This window comes from Nicotiana tomentosiformis, chromosome 4 (genome assembly GCF_000390325.3).
Source record: "Nicotiana tomentosiformis chromosome 4, ASM39032v3, whole genome shotgun sequence".
NCBI lineage: Eukaryota > Viridiplantae > Streptophyta > Magnoliopsida > Solanales > Solanaceae > Nicotiana > Nicotiana tomentosiformis.
In genome coordinates this window covers 93,937,331-93,956,412 of record NC_090815.1, presented here as the reverse complement: position 1 = coordinate 93,956,412, position 19,082 = coordinate 93,937,331, and the positions used below count along the sequence as shown (strand labels likewise).

At 40.3% G+C, this 19,082-nt stretch overlaps 1 protein-coding gene across 1 annotated transcript; it reads right to left on the bottom strand.

Annotated features, from left to right (window-relative positions):
• Nucleotides 1–41: 41 nt before the first annotated feature.
• Nucleotides 42–6,946, bottom strand: LOC104103425 (cellulose synthase A catalytic subunit 2 [UDP-forming]-like). The gene is made up of 13 exons (XM_009611332.4): nt 6,728–6,946; nt 5,707–6,120; nt 5,523–5,622; nt 5,264–5,435; nt 4,094–4,360; nt 3,659–4,004; nt 3,414–3,551; nt 3,190–3,315; nt 2,874–3,086; nt 2,465–2,741; nt 2,011–2,207; nt 1,580–1,930; nt 42–1,083 (listed from the first exon to the last, which is right to left on the bottom strand). The coding sequence occupies exons 1-13, from the start codon at nt 6,806–6,808 to the stop codon at nt 502–504; spliced, it is 3,264 nt and encodes a 1,087-aa protein (XP_009609627.1). The 5' UTR covers nt 6,809–6,946; the 3' UTR covers nt 42–501.
• Between the last annotated feature and the right edge of the window lie 12,136 nt (nt 6,947–19,082).

The window sequence follows — 19,082 nt, the reverse complement described above, 5'->3', positions numbered from 1 at the left end:
TTTAGAGGGAGATATCAGCATCCAACAAGTACATAAAAGTCTGAGACAGGTAAAGTCTGGATATGGAATTTCACTTTCTTGAAATTACAACAGTGGAATGAAAATTCTTAATTACTGATGAAATTTCTCACAACATTTTTTTTTGTGTGAAGTCCCTTATTAAGGAGGAGTTGTGGCTTACCACAACAAATTTTATGTTCGGTTGGTATTACAAATATTGGAACTCCACAGCACTCCAAGCCACAAATCCTAAAATGTATCAAAAGAATAAAGAAACACTTTGCAAAAAACAAATATCAATGTGTCTGCTATTCTGCCCTTTATACACAATCATCAGAGCCCATTCTCTGCTTCTCCAACTCAAAAATCTTCGTCGTCAATGACCAAATTGCCAGGAGATAAAGATACCCTTGTTCCTTCTCTCCCTGAGTTTGAGCTCTATTTCATTTTCATACAACCTTTTCTACACTGAAGCCACATAATGCTTCCTATTTCTTATGCTTACTCGCAGTCCAACCCGCACACTTCTAAAACAAGTCCACCTCTTGCCGTGAATGGGTTGACTCGAACCCACAATAAGGAAAAGATAGATGCAAGAAGGATAGACCAGACAACAATGATGGTTGGAACTTTATTTTGTCTGCCCATCACACCTTTGAGGAAGGGATATAGATGAACAATGACCCATAAGGCGAAGAAAAGCCTACCGAATAGAGGACCCCAAGAATCATAACCGTTGTTGATTGCATCCGAAATTCCAACTATAACTCCAATAATGTTAATAATTAACAAAGTCATAGGAGGAATCAACAAAGATGTCCACTTGAACAGATAAAGCTCAGAAAACTCCCCGTCGTCTGCTGCTTTGGAAGTAACAGTGAAGCTAGTGCTGACACCAGCCAAAACTTTAAGAAGACCTTGGAAAAGAGCAAATAGGTGAGATGAGGCACCACCAATGACCCAGAACTGCTCATTTCTCCACCAGTCATCAATACTAACACCTCCCCATTGCATCTCAAGAACACTCGTGGCAGCAATCATTATGAAAAGTCCCATGAAAAGAATGCTAGCATAGTTGCTAATCTGCAAACCGCAAAGAATTTTCAGCAAAAATATCATCGAATGAGTTGAATGCTGTGATGCATTATATTAGTCATGCCTAGAGATAAAAGATTCTGGAACTGAAAAGGAGTATCAAACTTTCAAACTGGTGGCCTAATCACTAGTTAGTCCTGTACAAATATATAAAGACAAGAAATTGGAGCAGCTGTCTCCTTCTAGGTACAGCACAACCAAGATAACAGGCTTCCTGCTCTAAGATACCTTGGGGGGGGGGGGGGGAGGGGCAAAAAAATTTCAATCTTTCAGATTAATAACCACAGAAAGTAGCAGTTTCAGCTGTTGCCTAGAAGTTCACCTATGTGAAATATTACTTTAACTCAAATATTATTCTAAGGCGGCTTAGATGAAAAGAGGGATATTTTGTGTACTGTCATTTCCAGAACTGAAGATACAGAGTCCATGTAATATGAGGAGTTGAATAGAATATAAAATAAAGCTCGAAGCAAGAAACCCTTACCTCTGGAACAATAAATTTCCCAGTAAGCAAACAGACAGCTGGCAATGCACAATATGCGATCAAAGGAAGAGAGGTCAATGGGTAGACCACTGAGTTTATGTAGGAAAAGCGCTCCAGCGGCTTCAGCCCACACCCATATCCATACCAAATGGGACAATGTTTACTCAAGAGAATTTCAACAGATCCCAAAGCCCACCGCAGAACCTGGTGAAGACGGTCTGAAAGATTGATAGGAGCTGACCCCTTAAATGCAGGCCTTTTGGGCATGCAGTAGACAGATCTCCAACCGTGACAGTGCATCTTAAAACCAGTAAGGATATCCTCAGTAACAGATCCATAAATCCATCCAACCTGGTGGTGCACATGACAAGTTAGACCAAATAAATGCAGAATGCATTATAGAAAATAAAAATATCAGCATATTTTTTTACCTCTCTACCCCATTCTGTTTTGTCTTCATAACCACAACTAATGACATGTATTGCTTCTTTCAGGAGGGATGCTGATGTTGCTCCTGGAGGAATGCCACCATCTTCTAGAAGTGTTGAAGCAACGAATACCGGTGATTGTCCAAATTTCTTCTCAAGTTTTATCTGAGGCATGAGGGTTGCTTTTTCACTATCAATTCCTGCAGCAAAAAGCAAGTTAACAACAAATGAACATACAAGAATCTTAAGTTTCACCATATGTAAGGGAAGAAACATGTTCCAGAGATTGTAAAACAGATATGATCCAAAAAGAAGAAAGTTAAGACAGAGGAACTTCGAAATTAGAATGTTTGCTAACCAAATAGGCAAATTGAAAAGGATCCAAATTCATTAATCTAAAGACCCAAGTCTACAAATTGGCCATTAGTGGTGGCTTCTCAAGGTGTCCATTCCGTACCTTCAATTCCTTCCTCGATATTTTCAAGGGCGTGAATTTGTGGTGAAGCCTCTTTGGTTTTAGTCTTCTTTTTGTTATCCTTGGTTGTTTTCCCTTTCTTATGCTTTTTTCGAGAACTGAAACAACAGCAACACCATTTCGGCCAGCAGTTGCATGTTTTTCCTGGAGGTTTTGTCTTCTTTGGAGCATCATAACCATAAAGTGCTTGCCTCCTGAAGACACATCCAGTACCCACGTAAATTGGACCCTGGATCCCGTCAAGTCCTTTCATATTGATCTGTTAACGCAAAAGCATAAAATTAAATTAGCTTTCTATCAGGCAGCTAATAGTGCATATGGTATACTTATGCACAAATATAAACACTGCAACATTGCATAGCAAAACCTCAGAAGAAGGCTTCTTACGTACATCAAAGAAGACCACATTGCGGTTGGAGTATCTGTCATGCCTGTCAATACCATCAAACCTTTGCGGAAATTGTACGTAGCATATTTTCTTTCCTGAAGTGGGGTCCATCATAAAGCACATAGCTTCTCTCAGTGCCTTACTGTTATTTATATAGTGATCACAATCCACATTGAGCAAGTAAGGAGCATTTGATATGACTGCTGATACCCGCATCTAAAATCACATTTTAGAAAACGGTCAAAAGCCTATCCAGTTCTTTTTTAAAAGGAAAAAAAAGGGGGGGGGGGGGGGGTAGAAGAAACGGAAAACGACTTACCAAAGCATTCATGGCACCAGCCTTCTTGTGATGGTCAAATCCTGGACGCTTCTCACGAGAAACATAGATAAGGCGAGGCAGTATATTCCCTTCAATATCACGGACACCATCATTACCCAGGAAGACCTTTTCAATTTAATAAAACGAAAATAGGTTAGGTCACAATAGTACAATCTTAAAATATCTCCATTGAAGTTAGGCTATAAAAGAGATCAGATTTATACCTGAATCATTCCAGGATGATCCCTGACAAGATTTCCGGGCCAAGGCGTTCCATCTTGCATGGTCCAGCCATCTTCGGGAACCTTTTGTGCCGTGGCAACCAACCCATTTATCCGAACCTTGAATTCTTCATAGTCTCTCTGCACAAAAAGAATGGTAGCAAGTTGTCTGAGCAAAGACGTCTTTATAGTCATACCATACGGGGAAAAATGACGATGAAGAACATAAAATTTGATAACTTGCACACCTTCATAGCACGACGTTCCCTCACAAACGATGGATGTACTTTATTTTTCAGATAATCAACCTTCTGAGAGAAATACCACTCTGGGGCCCGAGGCTCTATGTTGAACTTCTTGCAGAATGGGACCCATTTCCTTGCGAACTCAGATGTTTCAGAGAGAGCCTCAAAAGTAAGCATGGCAGCACCATCGTCAGAGACATAGCACGAAACCTTGTCCACCGGATAATCCACAGAGAGAATGGAGAGAACGGTATTTGCAGTGATAAGCGGAGGTTCTTTCAGGGGATCCACCGTACTAACAAATATATCTATAGGGGCTAACCCAGAAGGCTTCCCTTCTTTCTCATACCTGAGAAAAACATTTAACTAAAAGGTAAGGACATGACCAGAGAGGCACATGTATACACACAGACACACACTATTATATTATGCATATACCTCAGAGATAGCCTGTCCAGATATGTCTCTCGCACAATTGGAAACCATTTTGGGAACTGATCAAATATCCACGATACCGCAAACCATATTTCACATATAATAGAAATCAGCCACAATGCATATGCATCATTGACAGGATGCGTTATTCTATAGTGGAAAAAGAGCCCAACAACAGCAAGACGAACTAAAATGAGTAATCTGTATGGGCTTAGCTTGCTAGAGGAAATAGGCAGCTTTCTCGAAAGTGGTTGTCTGCCTTCATCCATCCTACAAACAGAGATAAAGTAAGAAAGATAAATCTTACTGATACAAAGAATGTTCAAATAAAGCAGTGATTGGGTTTTAGAAAGTAAGGTCCTCGCTGGAATAAACGGACATGCAACATGTTATACCCACAACAACAAACGAGGAGTGGGAAAAGAGATGAACTATGCTGCACAAAAATGCTTCAGTTCAAGTGACTAATCTGCAACATTTATCCAATATGTTTCATTTCATTTTTCATGCAAGTACAACTTACATTTGCTTAATTTTTATTAAGAAAAAACGGTAATTAATTTCATTGGGAAGTTTGTTTGTCATTAAGATTCTTAATATGTTTCATTTCATTAAGAATAACTCCAAGCCAATTAGACAGAGCAGAGATTCGAGTTTGATCAATAATAAGCAAGTATATCCAAGTCACAAGCAAATCTACCCCAGGGGCCAGGGCCCTAAAACTATGTTTGCGGCAGCTGCAGCAAAAAGGTGGATGGATATCTATCTATGGTTAAATTTCGTATCCCTTTAGATCAACGGCTCAGTGTGGCTGCCATTTCCATTAATGAGATTTCCCTCTCACATACTTATTGAAACAGAGTGATAACTGAATTAGTTTTTTGAAAGGTGCAGTAACCTGCACGAGACTAAATCGCCATCTGGTATGGTCAAACTTCTTAAGGCAGTCTCAACTAAAAGGACCTCATAAAAAATATTTATACACATGTGACATGACCAACTTTTCACGCCTCGTACTAAAGTAAGAAAACCGTAGTATTTTCTTCAGCACAATCAATAATATCTACAGCTTGCAACAACTGCAAGTCATCATCCCACAAATAAAATAAAGTGCAAGCCATATCACAGATCACTCATGAGGTTGGTTAAAAAAAATGGAACGCATACACCTACTTGGGCAAATCGGGATCATCCAGCTCATCTCCATCATTACCGCCTCCGTGCTTAACCACCTGTAATTTATCATTCTGTTTTTTCTTCCAGTCCTCCATTCTTTCCTTCCATGCAACAGTCCCATATCCATAAACTGCCAAATCTTTCTTAGGATCCATGGGCCGAGGAGGCACTGCAAAAGTATCAAACACATTAGGCCCTCTAATACTGGAAAATTGGTCAAAGAACTAAAATGTAGCACAAACATGATTTAACTTACGAGACATGGAATCAGAATAAGGCACAGGATGAACTTTCTTTCCGCGACCCATAAACGGTGGAATGATAAGAGCATGCTTGTCAGCGGAAATTGTATCATCCTAAGCGACAAATCCAAAATTTGTAACTTTTTAGCCAAAATTCAATAGGGTGAGAACAAAAAATTGAGAATCTTGAGGGATTACCTCTTGACCATAAGTAAGAAGAGGGATCTCTGAGTTAAGAGCAGCAGGATCTACTTCTGATGGGGTAGTAAGCCCAGAAGCATTATGATTGGTACCGCGGCCAAGGCGAGAAGAGAGTGCAGCCTCAGACATATATCGAGGGTTACCATGGTAATCGAACTCATGGTCTAAGTCATCAAATTCATCATCTTCGTCATCTCCATCAACTCTGGGGCTCCCTTTAATGCGCTTGAACCGAGTTTTGCATTGAGGGCAAGCTTGATTTCCTTCTCTCCTTTCATACTCATAGCATTGTCTGCAAACAGGGAATGCACATTCATTGCAAGCAATAAATGGCTCCCCATCTACTGTAACTTCAATCTCATCTCCACAAATCTGGCAAATCTGCCCACTTAATTCTTTCACAGAAGTTACCTGTAATCAATAAAAAATTAAGAAATATCAACACCTCTTCAGATCAAGAATTTCCATGCTTGGAATTCACAGAACCCCATTTGGAAAAAATTATAAAAAAAATAATCTTGGAATGTAACAAACTTGCGCAAAAAGAATGCAAGTAATAAGCTTTAGCAGGCTCTGAAATCAAGGGAGCTTAAAAGTGGTGGTCAAAAAGAGCCAATTTTGGCATGTTAAATCTAGATATTGCACAATCAAAAGCAATGAATTTAGGGATCTTCTCAAGTGGATTTACTCAGCTGAAGTGAAGAACTAGAAGACAACACCCTCCCCCCAAAATCTGTGCAAACTTGTTTGAGTAAAATCTAAGAATCCAGCAAAACGGAAGAAAAAGTTGTGAACTTTATCCTCAAAAATCACACCTTTTTAGCACAAAAACAGGAAATGAGCAAATGGTAACTTACAGAAAGAGCAAAAATGTGGTCAATAACACCCCACCGACAAAAAAAAAAGCAACTTTGAATGCCAGGTTTACCTCAAATCTCCTTGAAATTACTCACAATGGAACTGAGAAGTGAAAGAAATGAATAAAAGAAAAGGAAAGATTTTGAAAGGCAGCACTTACTCTTCCAACCTCATCAGCATTGATGACAACAAACTCATTCCTATTGTGTGAACCAGCAACTAGCCTCCCTTTAGTATCCATTACTTGAGCTACTTAATCAAGAATGGAGGAGATAATACCCTCTTCTTCACTTAGCACATTAGGAGAGAACCCCCCCTTACACTACACGTCCAAGAAAAGCACAACCCCTTATTATTCTTCTCTTCTCCTCTTTATTTATGACACTGCTTTTAAACACCCATTACAAGTAACAACAACAACCACTCCTCTCAATTAGAGAAATACTAATAATGAATGAAAATGATGTATAAACATACACATACCAGTATATTATATTATAGTAATGAATAAAATTTTTGTGGGGATGGGGGGAATATTATTATAAATGTGTGGAAAATAAGAAAACAAGAATTTGGTGATGTGAAGAAAAAGACTCTTTTGGGTTTGTAGAGTTCTTTTTTTTTTTTTGGGATTCGTTTCTTGTTACTTGAGAGAAACCCCCAGCTATAGAAATAATAATAGTAATGGGGTTCACTCTCTTTTCTTGGTCAGTAGTAATATTTATATATGGTGAGCTGTGGGGTGGCTCAGAGAATGAATGAACAAGAAGCTAAGGGATCCACACAAAGACAAATTAAAGAGAGAGTTTGGAAAGTTCAACGCGTAATGCACAAGGGACACTCAGATCTGTTGGATAGATCTTTGATAAAAATGATCAAAGAGTGAAAACAAGAAATGGGGTATGTGGGGTCCAATTTGGTGGTGGTGGAAGTGGCCCCACCTAGGGAGGAGGGGCACGGTGGTTCTTGGTGGTGAGGTGGAGGGTATATTGGTAAATTCAGTAGCTAACTGGTGTTTTAGGCTTAATGAGTCATTAGCTGTAGTAGTTATTGTTGATGGTATGAAAGTTAAGTGATGGAGTTGTACTAACAATAGTGAAGATGAAATAAGTGATATTTAAGGGTGGTGGGGTTAAAAGAGTCAAATGAGAGAGAAAATGGTAGTTTTTGGTAATATACTGTATATATACACTGACATATTTGTATGCATTATTATAAATGTAATTAAATGGAGTACTACATAGTACATACATTACTAGTTACTTGTAAAGTATACCATTTTTCATACTCTAGTAAAGAGGAAAAGTGAGGAAATGGTTGAGTCACGTGCTGTACATGTGAGGGTTGATCCAAGGTTTTGATTAATTCATTAACAAATATTGAATAATTAATGTTCCACCGTGTAAAGTGCATTTTACGTAAAGCTAAAACTTGTTAGAACACTATTAGGAATTTTAGAAAATGAAAATCATTAAGGTAAAACCTCCTAAATGCAACAATTTTATCATGTGTCCCCGGACGCTGGAAATTAAGATTTTCCATCTGTTTATAAGTGAATTCATCTTCTAGAATTCGTATAGCATGGAAGAAATATATTTTTGCTCCCTTTATATATTAATAATGTTACATTTAGACTATACTTAAAATTATAATTACCCCCAAATATAAAATAATAGTACAAAGTTAACATAATACATGATTAGTCAAATAATGTAATCATATAAAATTTGTTAAATTTGTAAAGATTTACCAAATCAAAACTGTACATATCAATTAATTGAATGTTAAATGTGTTTCGCCAAATATCACAAAAACCAAAATTATAATTTGCTAGATATTTGAGAGATTATTTCCAAGTAAATACTAACTGGTAATCAATTTACGTTCGAGCTAAACCGGAGTATAACATTCATTGAACAAAATATTGTTTGACTTGCAAGCATTATTATCAATCTTAATAAATATTCTTTCTTTCAGAAAAAAAGTTCTTTTAAACAAAATCAGAAACTGTTCTCCATTATGCTAAGTGCTAACACAAAAATATACTATAAAGTTTTTTAAGAGGCAAGAATAGACTAACACATTTTTACTACTTTTTGCTATTAATTGAATCGATTTACCATATCTTGAGGAGGTCAACAATGCCATACATCTGATGCCTTTCTTGTGATAACAGCTACTGTATATAGTTTCTATTTTTATTTGTTAAGAGTACAAAACATTATTACGTTGAAAAGTCCCTTTTAAACTTGAAAATTTCCATATATGGTACTACGATGTTGATGCACATGCACCAGTATATGATTTCATATGAGGAATTCAAACAAGTATGTCAATTTTTATCGGATGGGACCTTTTTATATATTTTATTTTCGCTATTCATTTATTGTTCATAGAAACATATAATTTGTGATGCTTTTTATAGCATTTCTCAAACAACAATAAAAAACTGTGCTCCGAAACAAATTTTTTTAATTGTTTTCTACATGAATGTGTTTTAGTTATGGTAATGGCTATTACAAGTTACCAATTATGACTATGTTAAATAATCATGGAGATAACTTTTGGCCATGCAAACCTTATATGATAAACCCTTTTTATATATATAGCGAGATGAATCCGATATTGAATTTTCAAAGCGTTTTTGTTAGTTGTTGTACCAAATATCAACAGATAATTAATAATTTAATAGTATTTCACAAGGTTAAACTTTCGTTATCTTGTTGCATGCTAATAGTTAGTTAGTATATAGCTTGTCTAGACTTGACAATTCTATTAAATATAAAAACAAATTAAATTTGACTCAGATTAGTCATTAACTTCCCTCTTAACCATACTAATTTTATTAACAATGTGTTGGCCAAAACCTTGACAAAATTAACGTGGTTATTTCTGTATTTCTACAAACCGCTATTGATTTAACACAAGGGCTTGGACTGGATTTACTCGATTTCTTTATATTCTCGTAGGCAGGGGCGGAGCTAGAGTTTCAGTAAATTATTCGGTGAACCTAGTACCTTTAGAGCAAATCATATTGTATACGGTCAAACCGGGCTTGCCTTTCGTATGACTAATCGATACTAGAACTTGATAGGCCAAGGTTCAAACTCGTATCATATCAAACCGTGGTGCTAAGTTAGATTGCTGAGCTCGTGACCCAGAGACCGATCAAGATCGAGATCGGCCAAGATCGAGACCGAGCAAGATCGAGACCGAGCGAGACCGAGGGAAGCTTACCGAGCCAAATAACGGAAAGCTAAAATATCTGCAATCGGGCGAGAATCGCGATGGAAATCCCGGCACGTATCAAGAAGAGGTTGACTAATTAGCCTATCATGAGATTCCTTACTGTATTTGGAATTGTATCAAGAGTAGGACTCCCCTACTATATAAAGGGAGTCTGATCATTTGTAAGACACGTCATATTTACGCAATACAAAGCAATATACTGCCTTCTTTTAGCTTTCAATATCTTGTTACTTTATTCTTATATCAGTTGAATCTTCACTTGGTTTGAGGGTGATCGAACTCGAGGGCCAAGGCTATTCGGTTCGTTTGGTTTGCAATCAATTCTTTCATAGTCAATTTCAATATATATATATATATATATATATATATATATATATATATGTGTGTGTGTGTATGTGTGTGTGTGTGTGTGTGTGTGTGTGTGCCAAGTTATATCATGTATCCTTAAAACTGCGTATAAATTTAATTGTTATCCGTTTTTTGGGTAAACAGTTTGGCGCCCACCGTGGGGCTAAGGATAATACTAATTGTCTGATACTAACTTTCGTAACACACACTATTTTACACTTGTTCTTGGGAGTATCCAAAATGTCAAACTCTCAATCAGCGCCTCTACGTGTTGACAACGAGTCGAGTCACCAAGGTGAAAATACCAACATAGCACCCGGTAACGAGATACCGCCTGCTGATCCCTCTGGAATTTCGATCGCAGATCTGATCGACGCTAATTCGCATGTGGCTATCGATGCAAATTTGCCTACCGACCCCGAAAATAGCGTTAGTGGTAGAGCCCAGTCGGTGACTCGGAACGCACAAAATGTTGAAGGAGACAAGATCAACCTAGAATGATCTTCGAAATGTTACGGGCTCAACAGGCGGTGATAGCTCAGTTACAGAACCAAAACCGCGCACCAAGCAGGGCTGAGCCCGATCCTCCCCGGGAAGTCACTCGCAGGGATGAATCGGTCGTAGAAAGGTCAAACGAACGTGAATGAAGGGCTAGCTTCGAAGTTATAAAGATGCTTGAGGAGCTGACGAAACAGATAGAATAAGGGGAGAAGAATATCGAGGCTAACGACAAAAAGGTGGAAACTTACAATTCCAGGGTAGACCAAGTCCCAGGAGCACCTTCGATATTGAAGGGCCTGGATTCCAAGAAGTTCGTACAAAAACGTTTTTCTCCGAGTGCGGTTCCGAAGCTGATCCCCAAAACATTTCGCATGCCTGAGATTCCTAAGTACAATGGAACGACTGACCCAAACGAGCATGTCATCTCTTACACATGTGCAATTAAAGGGAATGATCTAGAGGACGACAAATTCAAATCTGTGTTAATAAAGAAATTCGGGGAGACCCTGTCAGAGGGAGCTATGATATGGTACCACAATTTATCACCTAACTCTATTGATTCTTTTGCTATACTTGCAGATTCTTTCGTAAAGGCACACGCCGGAGCCTTCAAGGTCGAAACAAGGAAATCAAACCTTTTCAAGGTAAGACAGAAGGACAACAAATTGCTTAGAGAATTCGTGTCTCGATTCCAAATGGAACAGACGGACCTACCATCGGTCGCCAACGATTGGGAGTTCAAGCTTTCACCCAAGGACTCAATGTTCGAAGATCGGTGGCTTCACAGCAGTTGAAGCAGAATTTGATAGAATACCCAGCTGTCACTTGGGCCGATGTACATAATCGGTATCAATTGAAGATCAGGGTCGAAGATGACCAACTCGAGGCTCCTTCCGGGTCCATTTATCCTATCAGACCCGTCAAGAAAATTAAGAGGGATATCGACCAAGAACCAAGGTCGAACATAAATCGATACCAGCCGTATAATGGAGATCGTAGGGGCAATAGACCTAGTCGTAACCCTGTACGAGGTGAAAGGAGAAATGATCGAGGTCAGAGCTCTCGAGAGATCATGAGCAAGAATGGTTTCGATAGGCATACCAGACCTAAAGAAGTACCACGATTGTCAGAATATAACTTCAATGTCGATGCATCCATCATCGTATCGGCTATCGGACGCATCAAAGATACTAAATGGCCTCGACCTCTACAAATCAATCCAACACAAAGGGATCCCAACCAAATATGCAAATTTCATGGTACACATGGCCATAGAACGGAGGATTGTCGACAATTGAGAGAAGAAGTAGCCTAGTTATTCAATGACGGGCATCTTCGAGAATTTCTGAGCGACAGAGCTAAGAATCATTTCAGAAACAGGGATTCAAATAAACAGAATGAACAAGACAAGCCCCAACATGTCATTCATATGATCATCGGAGGGGTCGATTGGCACGACCCGAAATTTCCACCGTCAGGACCGTGATGGCACCTAACATTTTACTTGCTAGGCAAGCCAACGTTAGAATAATTTATCCTTTTTAACAATTTAAACTTAATTAATGAAGAAGAACTGATTTAACTGCAATAATCCAAATATAAATGCGGAATCTAAACCGTAAAAATATCTACTACAAATCCCTGAACCCGGTGTCACAAGTACACGGGCTTCTAGAGTAATACATACAAGGGTCTCAAATAAATATAAAGTTATCTGAATAAAAATACACAGCTAAATAAAAATAAAGACGGGGACTTCAGGAGCTGCGGGCGCTGAGCAATTGTACCTCAAGTCTCCGCAGGCTGTCCAATCCGAGCTCTCTAGTAGCCGCCGTTGGGACTGTCTCCAAAATCTTCACAGTATGCAGAGTGTAGTATCAGTACAACCGATCCTATATACTAATAAGTGCCGAGCCTAACCTCGACGAATTAGTGACGAAGCTAAGGCAGGTCACCTATACTACAACCTGAATGTAGTATATAATAATGACAGAGAATGGGAATACTGAACGAAATTAAATAGCCAACTGAAAATAATAACTACAGCCTCAAGAATAAACCGATGTTGTCCAGAATCACCAATCTTTAGTAAAACTCAGAATTCAAATCACAGAAAAACCCTTTACAATTCCAAGATACCAAACTGAACAAATAGGAAACCTTGTACAATATGATAATCCGAATAAGTAATACTACACAACGAGACCAATCTAGAATTTACAACTACAAGGTACAGATAAACCAACTTGACCAAATAGAAGGAGATTATGAAACTATGGAAAGAACTAATATCATAAACAGGAGGAAACAATGACTACAAGTGGCAATTAGGAACGGAAACACATTTAGAGTATATAACAACTAAGACATGGAAAGAGATAATATAAGAAGAATGGAAAAACTGGGAAAAGCAAATAATTCGGCGGTACATAAGCACTCGTCATCTCACATATACGCCGCTCATATGAAATTCACATAGCAAATAGTCTGAGGGTTCCTAATTCCCTCAAGTCAAGGTTAGACACAACACTTACCTCGCTCCAAAGACCAGTCAAAGCTCAACCACAACTCCGCCTTTCAAACCAGCCTCCGAACCAACAATATCTAGCAAATTACCAATCAAATGATTCAAAATAATCCTTAGGGATCACCAACGATTGTAAAAGATTCGATTTAGGTTATTATTGAAAAAGTCAACAAAAGTCAACTCCATGGCCCGTTTGGTCCAAACCCGAAATTCGGACCAAAACCCGATTACCCATTCACCCCGAACCCGGTTATGTAATTTTTTTTGGAATCTGACCTCAATTTGAGGTTTAAATCCTAATTCCTAAAAAATTCCTAACTCTACCCAAACCCCCAAATTTTCACCATGAAAATACTAGGTTTTAGGTTAAAAACTTGTGAAATATAATGAAAGATTGAAAGAAACTAGTTTAGAATTACTTACCAACGATTTGGGAAAGAACAAGTCTAGGAAAAATCGCCTCTAATGTTTTAGGTTTTGAAAATTTGAGAAATGAACCAAAAATCATGTCCAAGTCATATTTGTTCAGCTAATATGTCGCATTTTCGACCTGGCGAAGCCCGCAAATGCGAAGATTTCATCGCAAATGCGAGAAATATCACACCTCTGCAATCTTTGCAAATGCGAACCCAAGCTTGATCGTAAATGCGACCTAGTGATCGAAAATGCGAAAAATGGCTATGTATGCTACCTTCGCAAATGCGAACTAGTGTTCGCAAATGCGGACTGCCAGGATCACAAATGCGATCAAAACTTCGCAATTGCGAAGGTCTTCCCCCCAGCCCGATGCTCACAAATGCGATGGTCTCTTCGCAAATGCGAGGCTCGTATTTGCGAGCCAGACCTCGCAAATGCGAAGTCTGCAGATCAGTTGCAGCAGCTGCTATGTTTTCTAAGTTCAAAATACTCTGTAGCCTATCTGAAACTCACCCGAGCCCTCCGGCCTCCAAACCAAACATGCACACAAGTCCTAAAACATCATAAAAACTTGCTCGCGCGATCAAATAGCCAAAATAACACCTAGAACTACGAATTGAATACCAAATCAAAGAATATTTTCAAGAAGACTTTAAAACTTCTATTTTCACAACCGGACGTCCGAATCATGTCAAACCAACTCCGTTTCTCACCAAATTTCACAGACAAGTCATAAATATTATAGTGGATCTGTACCGGGTTCCGGAATCAAAATACGAGTCTAGTATCATTAAATCCAAGCATCAGTCGATTCTTAAATATCATTAATCTTTCAAACTTTCAATTATAAACAAAAATCAATAACTCGGGCTGGGGACCTCCGAATTCGATTTCGGGTATACGCCCAGGTCCCAACTTATGATACGGACCCACCGGGACCGTCAAAACACGAACTCGGGTTCGTTTGCTCAAAATATAGACCGAAGCCTACTAAAATGAAGTTTTTTGGGCAAATATTCTTAGTTTTCACAGTTTTTAACATAAAAGCTTCCCGAAAATACGCTCGTATTGTGCACGCAATTCGAGGATTGTAAAATGAGATTTTTAAGCCTTCGGATCACTGAATTAGGTTTTAAAACATAAGATGACCTATCGGGTCATCACATTTTTCACCTCTAAAACAATCGTTCGTTCTAGAACGGACATAGAAAAATACTTGAACTGGTTAAAAGGTGGGGATATCTACTCCGCATGTCCGACTCGGACTCCCAAGTAGCTGCCTCGACAGGCTGACCTCTCCATTGCACTCGGACTGAAGGATAACTTTTTGAACTCAACTGATGAACCTGTCGGGTTAGAATAGCCAGCGACTCCTCCTCATAAGTCAAATCCTTGTCCAACTGGACAGAGCTGAAATCTAACACATGGGACGGATCGCCGTGATACTTTCGAAGCATGGACACATGGAACACCGGATGAATTGATGATATCCCCAGTGGCAACGCAAGCTTGTAAAACACCTATCCCACTCTCTCCAGAATCTCAAAGGTCCCTAAACCCTTCATGGGTGATACCCGAAGAAACACTCTCTCCCCGACCATGAATGCAATATCACGAACTCTACTGTCGGCATAATTCTTATGCCTGGACTAAGCTGTGCAAAGTCTATCTTGGATAATCTTGACCTTATCTAAGGCATCTTGGACCAAATCTGTACCCAATAATCGAGCCTCCCTCGTCTAGAACCATCCAACCGGCGATCGATATCGTCTACCATATAATGCCTTATAGGGAGCCATCTGAATGCTCGACTGGTAGCTGTTGTTGTAGGCGAACTCTGCAAGGGGCAAGAACTGATCCCAAGAACCTCCAATATCTGAATAGTGCGCTCTGACTATCCGTCTGTCTATGGATGAAATAATGTACTTAACTCATCTCGCGTGCCTAACTCACAATGTACAGCCCTCTAACAGTGCGGGATGAACTGCGTACCTCAATCAGAAATGATAGACATGGGCACTCCGTGAAGACGGACGATCTCGTGGATATAAATCTTTGCCAGTCGCTCTGAAGAATAGGTAACTGCCACAGGAATGAAATGCACTGACTAGATCAGCCTGTCTACAATGACACAAACTACGTCGAACTTCTTATGAGTCTGTGGGAGTCCAACAACGAAATCCATAGTGATACGCTCCCACTTCCACTCATGAATCTCTATCTTCTGAAGCAAACCACCAAGTCTTTAATACTCATACTTTACTTGCTGACAATTTAGACACTGAGCTACATAAACAACTATATCCTTCTTCATCCTCCTCCACCAATAATGTTGCCGCAAGTCCTGATACATCTTGGCGGTGATCGGATGAATAGAATACCGGGAACTGTGGGCCTCCTCAAGAATCAACTCACGAAGTCCATCCATATTAGGCACACAAGCACGACCATGCATCCTTAAAACTCCGTCATTTCCAACAGTAACCTACTTGGCACCACCGTGCCACACTGTGTCCCTAAGGACTAACAAATGAGGGTCATCATACTGTCGATCTCTGATACGCTCAAACAAAGAAGACCGAGCGATTGTACAAGCTAGAACAAGGTTGGGCTCTGAAATATCCAACCTCACAAACTGGTTGGCTAAAGTCTGAACATTTGATGCAAGCTGCCTCTCACCGACTGGAATGAACGCAAGGCTGTCTTTCTACTCAAGGCATCGGCCACCACATTGGCCTTTCCGGGATGATACAAGATGGTGATATCATAGTCTTTCAATAGCTGCAACCACCTCCTCTGCCTCAAATTGAGATCTTTTTATTTGAACAAGTACTACAAACTCCAATGATCCGTGAATACCTCACTCGATATGCCGTAAAGATAGTGCCTCCAAATCTTCAGCGCATGAACTATGGCTGCCAACTCTAAGTCATGAACAGGGTAATTCTTCTCGTCAACCTTCAACTGCCGCGATGCATATGTAATCACCCTGCCCTTCTACATTAATACCGCACTTAGCCCTATACGGGACGTATCACCATATACTGTATAAGATCCTGAACCTGTGGGCAACACCAACACCGGCATTGTAGTCCTCACACCCATCTGACTATCTGAACGAGGCACTCTTCTGGGTCAACCTGGTCAACGGGGCTGCTATAGATGAAAACCCCTCCACAAATCGTAGGTAATAGCCCTCCAAACCCAAGAAACTCCTGATCTCTGTGGCTGAAGTGGGTCTAGGCCAGTTCTGAACTGCCTCAATTTTCTTAGGATCTACCTGGATGCCCTCGGCTGATACAACATGCCCCATGAAAGCGACTGAATCCAACTAAAACTCGCACTTTGAAAATTTAGCATACAACTGGTTGGCTCTAAGAGTATAAAGTACAATCCTGAGATGCTGCTCATGCTCCTCTCGACTGCGGGAGTAGATCAAGATATCATCAATAAACACAATCACAAAAGAGTCCAGATAAGGCTTGAATACTCGGCTCATAAAATCCATGAATGTTGCTGCGGTATTTGTCAACCCAAAGGAAATCACCAGAAATTCATAATGCCCGTAACGAGTCCGAAAAGTTCTCTTAGGGACATCGGATGCCCTAATCCTCAACTGATGGTAGACAGATCTCAAATCAATCTTCGAAAACTCCTTGGCACCCTGAAGCTGATCAAACAAGTCATCAATCCTCGGCAATGGATACTTATTCTTGATGGTGACTTTGTTCAACTGCCGATAATCTATGCACATCCTCATCGATCCATCCTTCTTCTTCACAAATAACACAGGTGCACCCCAGGGCGAGACACTAGGTCTAATGAAGCCCTTATCAAGCAAATATTGCAATTGTTCTTTCAATTCTTTCAACTCTGGCGGGGCCATATGGTATGGCGAAATGGAAATGGGCTGAGTGCCCGAAGCCAAATCAATACAGAAATTAATATCCCTGTCGGGTGGTACCCCCGGCAAGTCTGCAGGAAACACCTTTGGAAACTCACGAAAAGCTGGCACTTAATCCATGGAAGGAACTTTCGCATTAGAATCGCGGACATAAGCCAAATAAGCTAGACACCTCTTCTCGACCATACGCCGAGCCTTCACATAAGAGATAACCCTGCTGGTAGAATGGCCAGGAGTTCCCCTCCACTCTAATCGAGACAACCCCGGCAAGGCTAAGGTCATCGTCTTAGCGTGACAATCCAATATAGCATAATAAGGTGACATTCAATCCATACCCAAGATAACATCAAAATCAACCATATCGAGAAGTAGAAGATCTACGCTAGTCTCAAGACTCCTAATGGTGACCACACACGAATGATAAACATGATCTACAATAATGGCATCCCCCACAGGTGTGGACACACACACATGAGCACTTAAAGAATCACGAGGCACAATCAAATATGAAGCAAAATAAGATGACACATAGGAGTAAGTAGAACCCGGATCAAATAAAACTGAAGCATCTCTACTGCAAACTGAAACAGTAATTGTGATAACAGCGTCATATGACTCAGCCTCAGGCCTGGCTGGAAAAGCATAACATCGGGGCTGGGGCCCACCACCCTGAACCACGTCCCGGGGACGGCCTCCACCTCTAATGGCCTGACCTCCACATCTAACAGCCTGACCTCAACCTCTAACAACCCGACCCCTGCCTCTGGCTGGCTGAGCAGGTAGTGCAGCAACTGGTGCAGAACCCTGATGATGTGGCATGATGCCCAATAATCTCGGACAGGTCCTCATGATATGCCCATAACCACAACACTCGAAACATCCATCCAGGTATTATGGAGGTGGAAACTGAGTCTAACCCGAACGGGTCGGATGACCACAGTAGTAACTCTGAATGGGGGTGCACTAATAGGAGCTGGTGGTGTACTGTAGGCTGGCTATTCAGAATGAGGCACATAAGGACTACGACTCCCTGAAGCACTGTGGGATGCCTGAAGCGCTGAATGAAATGACCTGGGAGGATGGCCTCTACCAAAAGTAGCCCTGCCTCCAGATGAGGCAAACCCACTAGAATGACGAGGTCTCTTATCAGACCCTCGACCTCCTTGAGCAAGATCGATCTCGACTCGCCTGGCACCATTGGCAGCCGCCTAAAAAGAAATCTCATTCCCAAACTCCTTACCCATCTGCAATCTAATAGGCTGAGCAAGTCTGTCAATAAACCTCCCCACCCCCTCTCACTCTCTCGGTAGGAAGCAGAAACTTCTCTCTCAATGTGATAGGGAGAAACTTCTCTAGGAAAAGCTAAGAGAACTGGTCCCAAGTAAGAGTAGGCGATCCAGCTGGTCTGGTCAACAAATAATCTCTCCACCATTTCTTGGCGGAACCTGACATATGAAATGCAGCAAAATCGACCCCATTGGTTTCCACTATACCCATGTTCTGTAGCACCTCATGATAACTGTCAGGATACTCTTGGGGATCCTCTGAAGGAGCACCACTGAAGTGAAC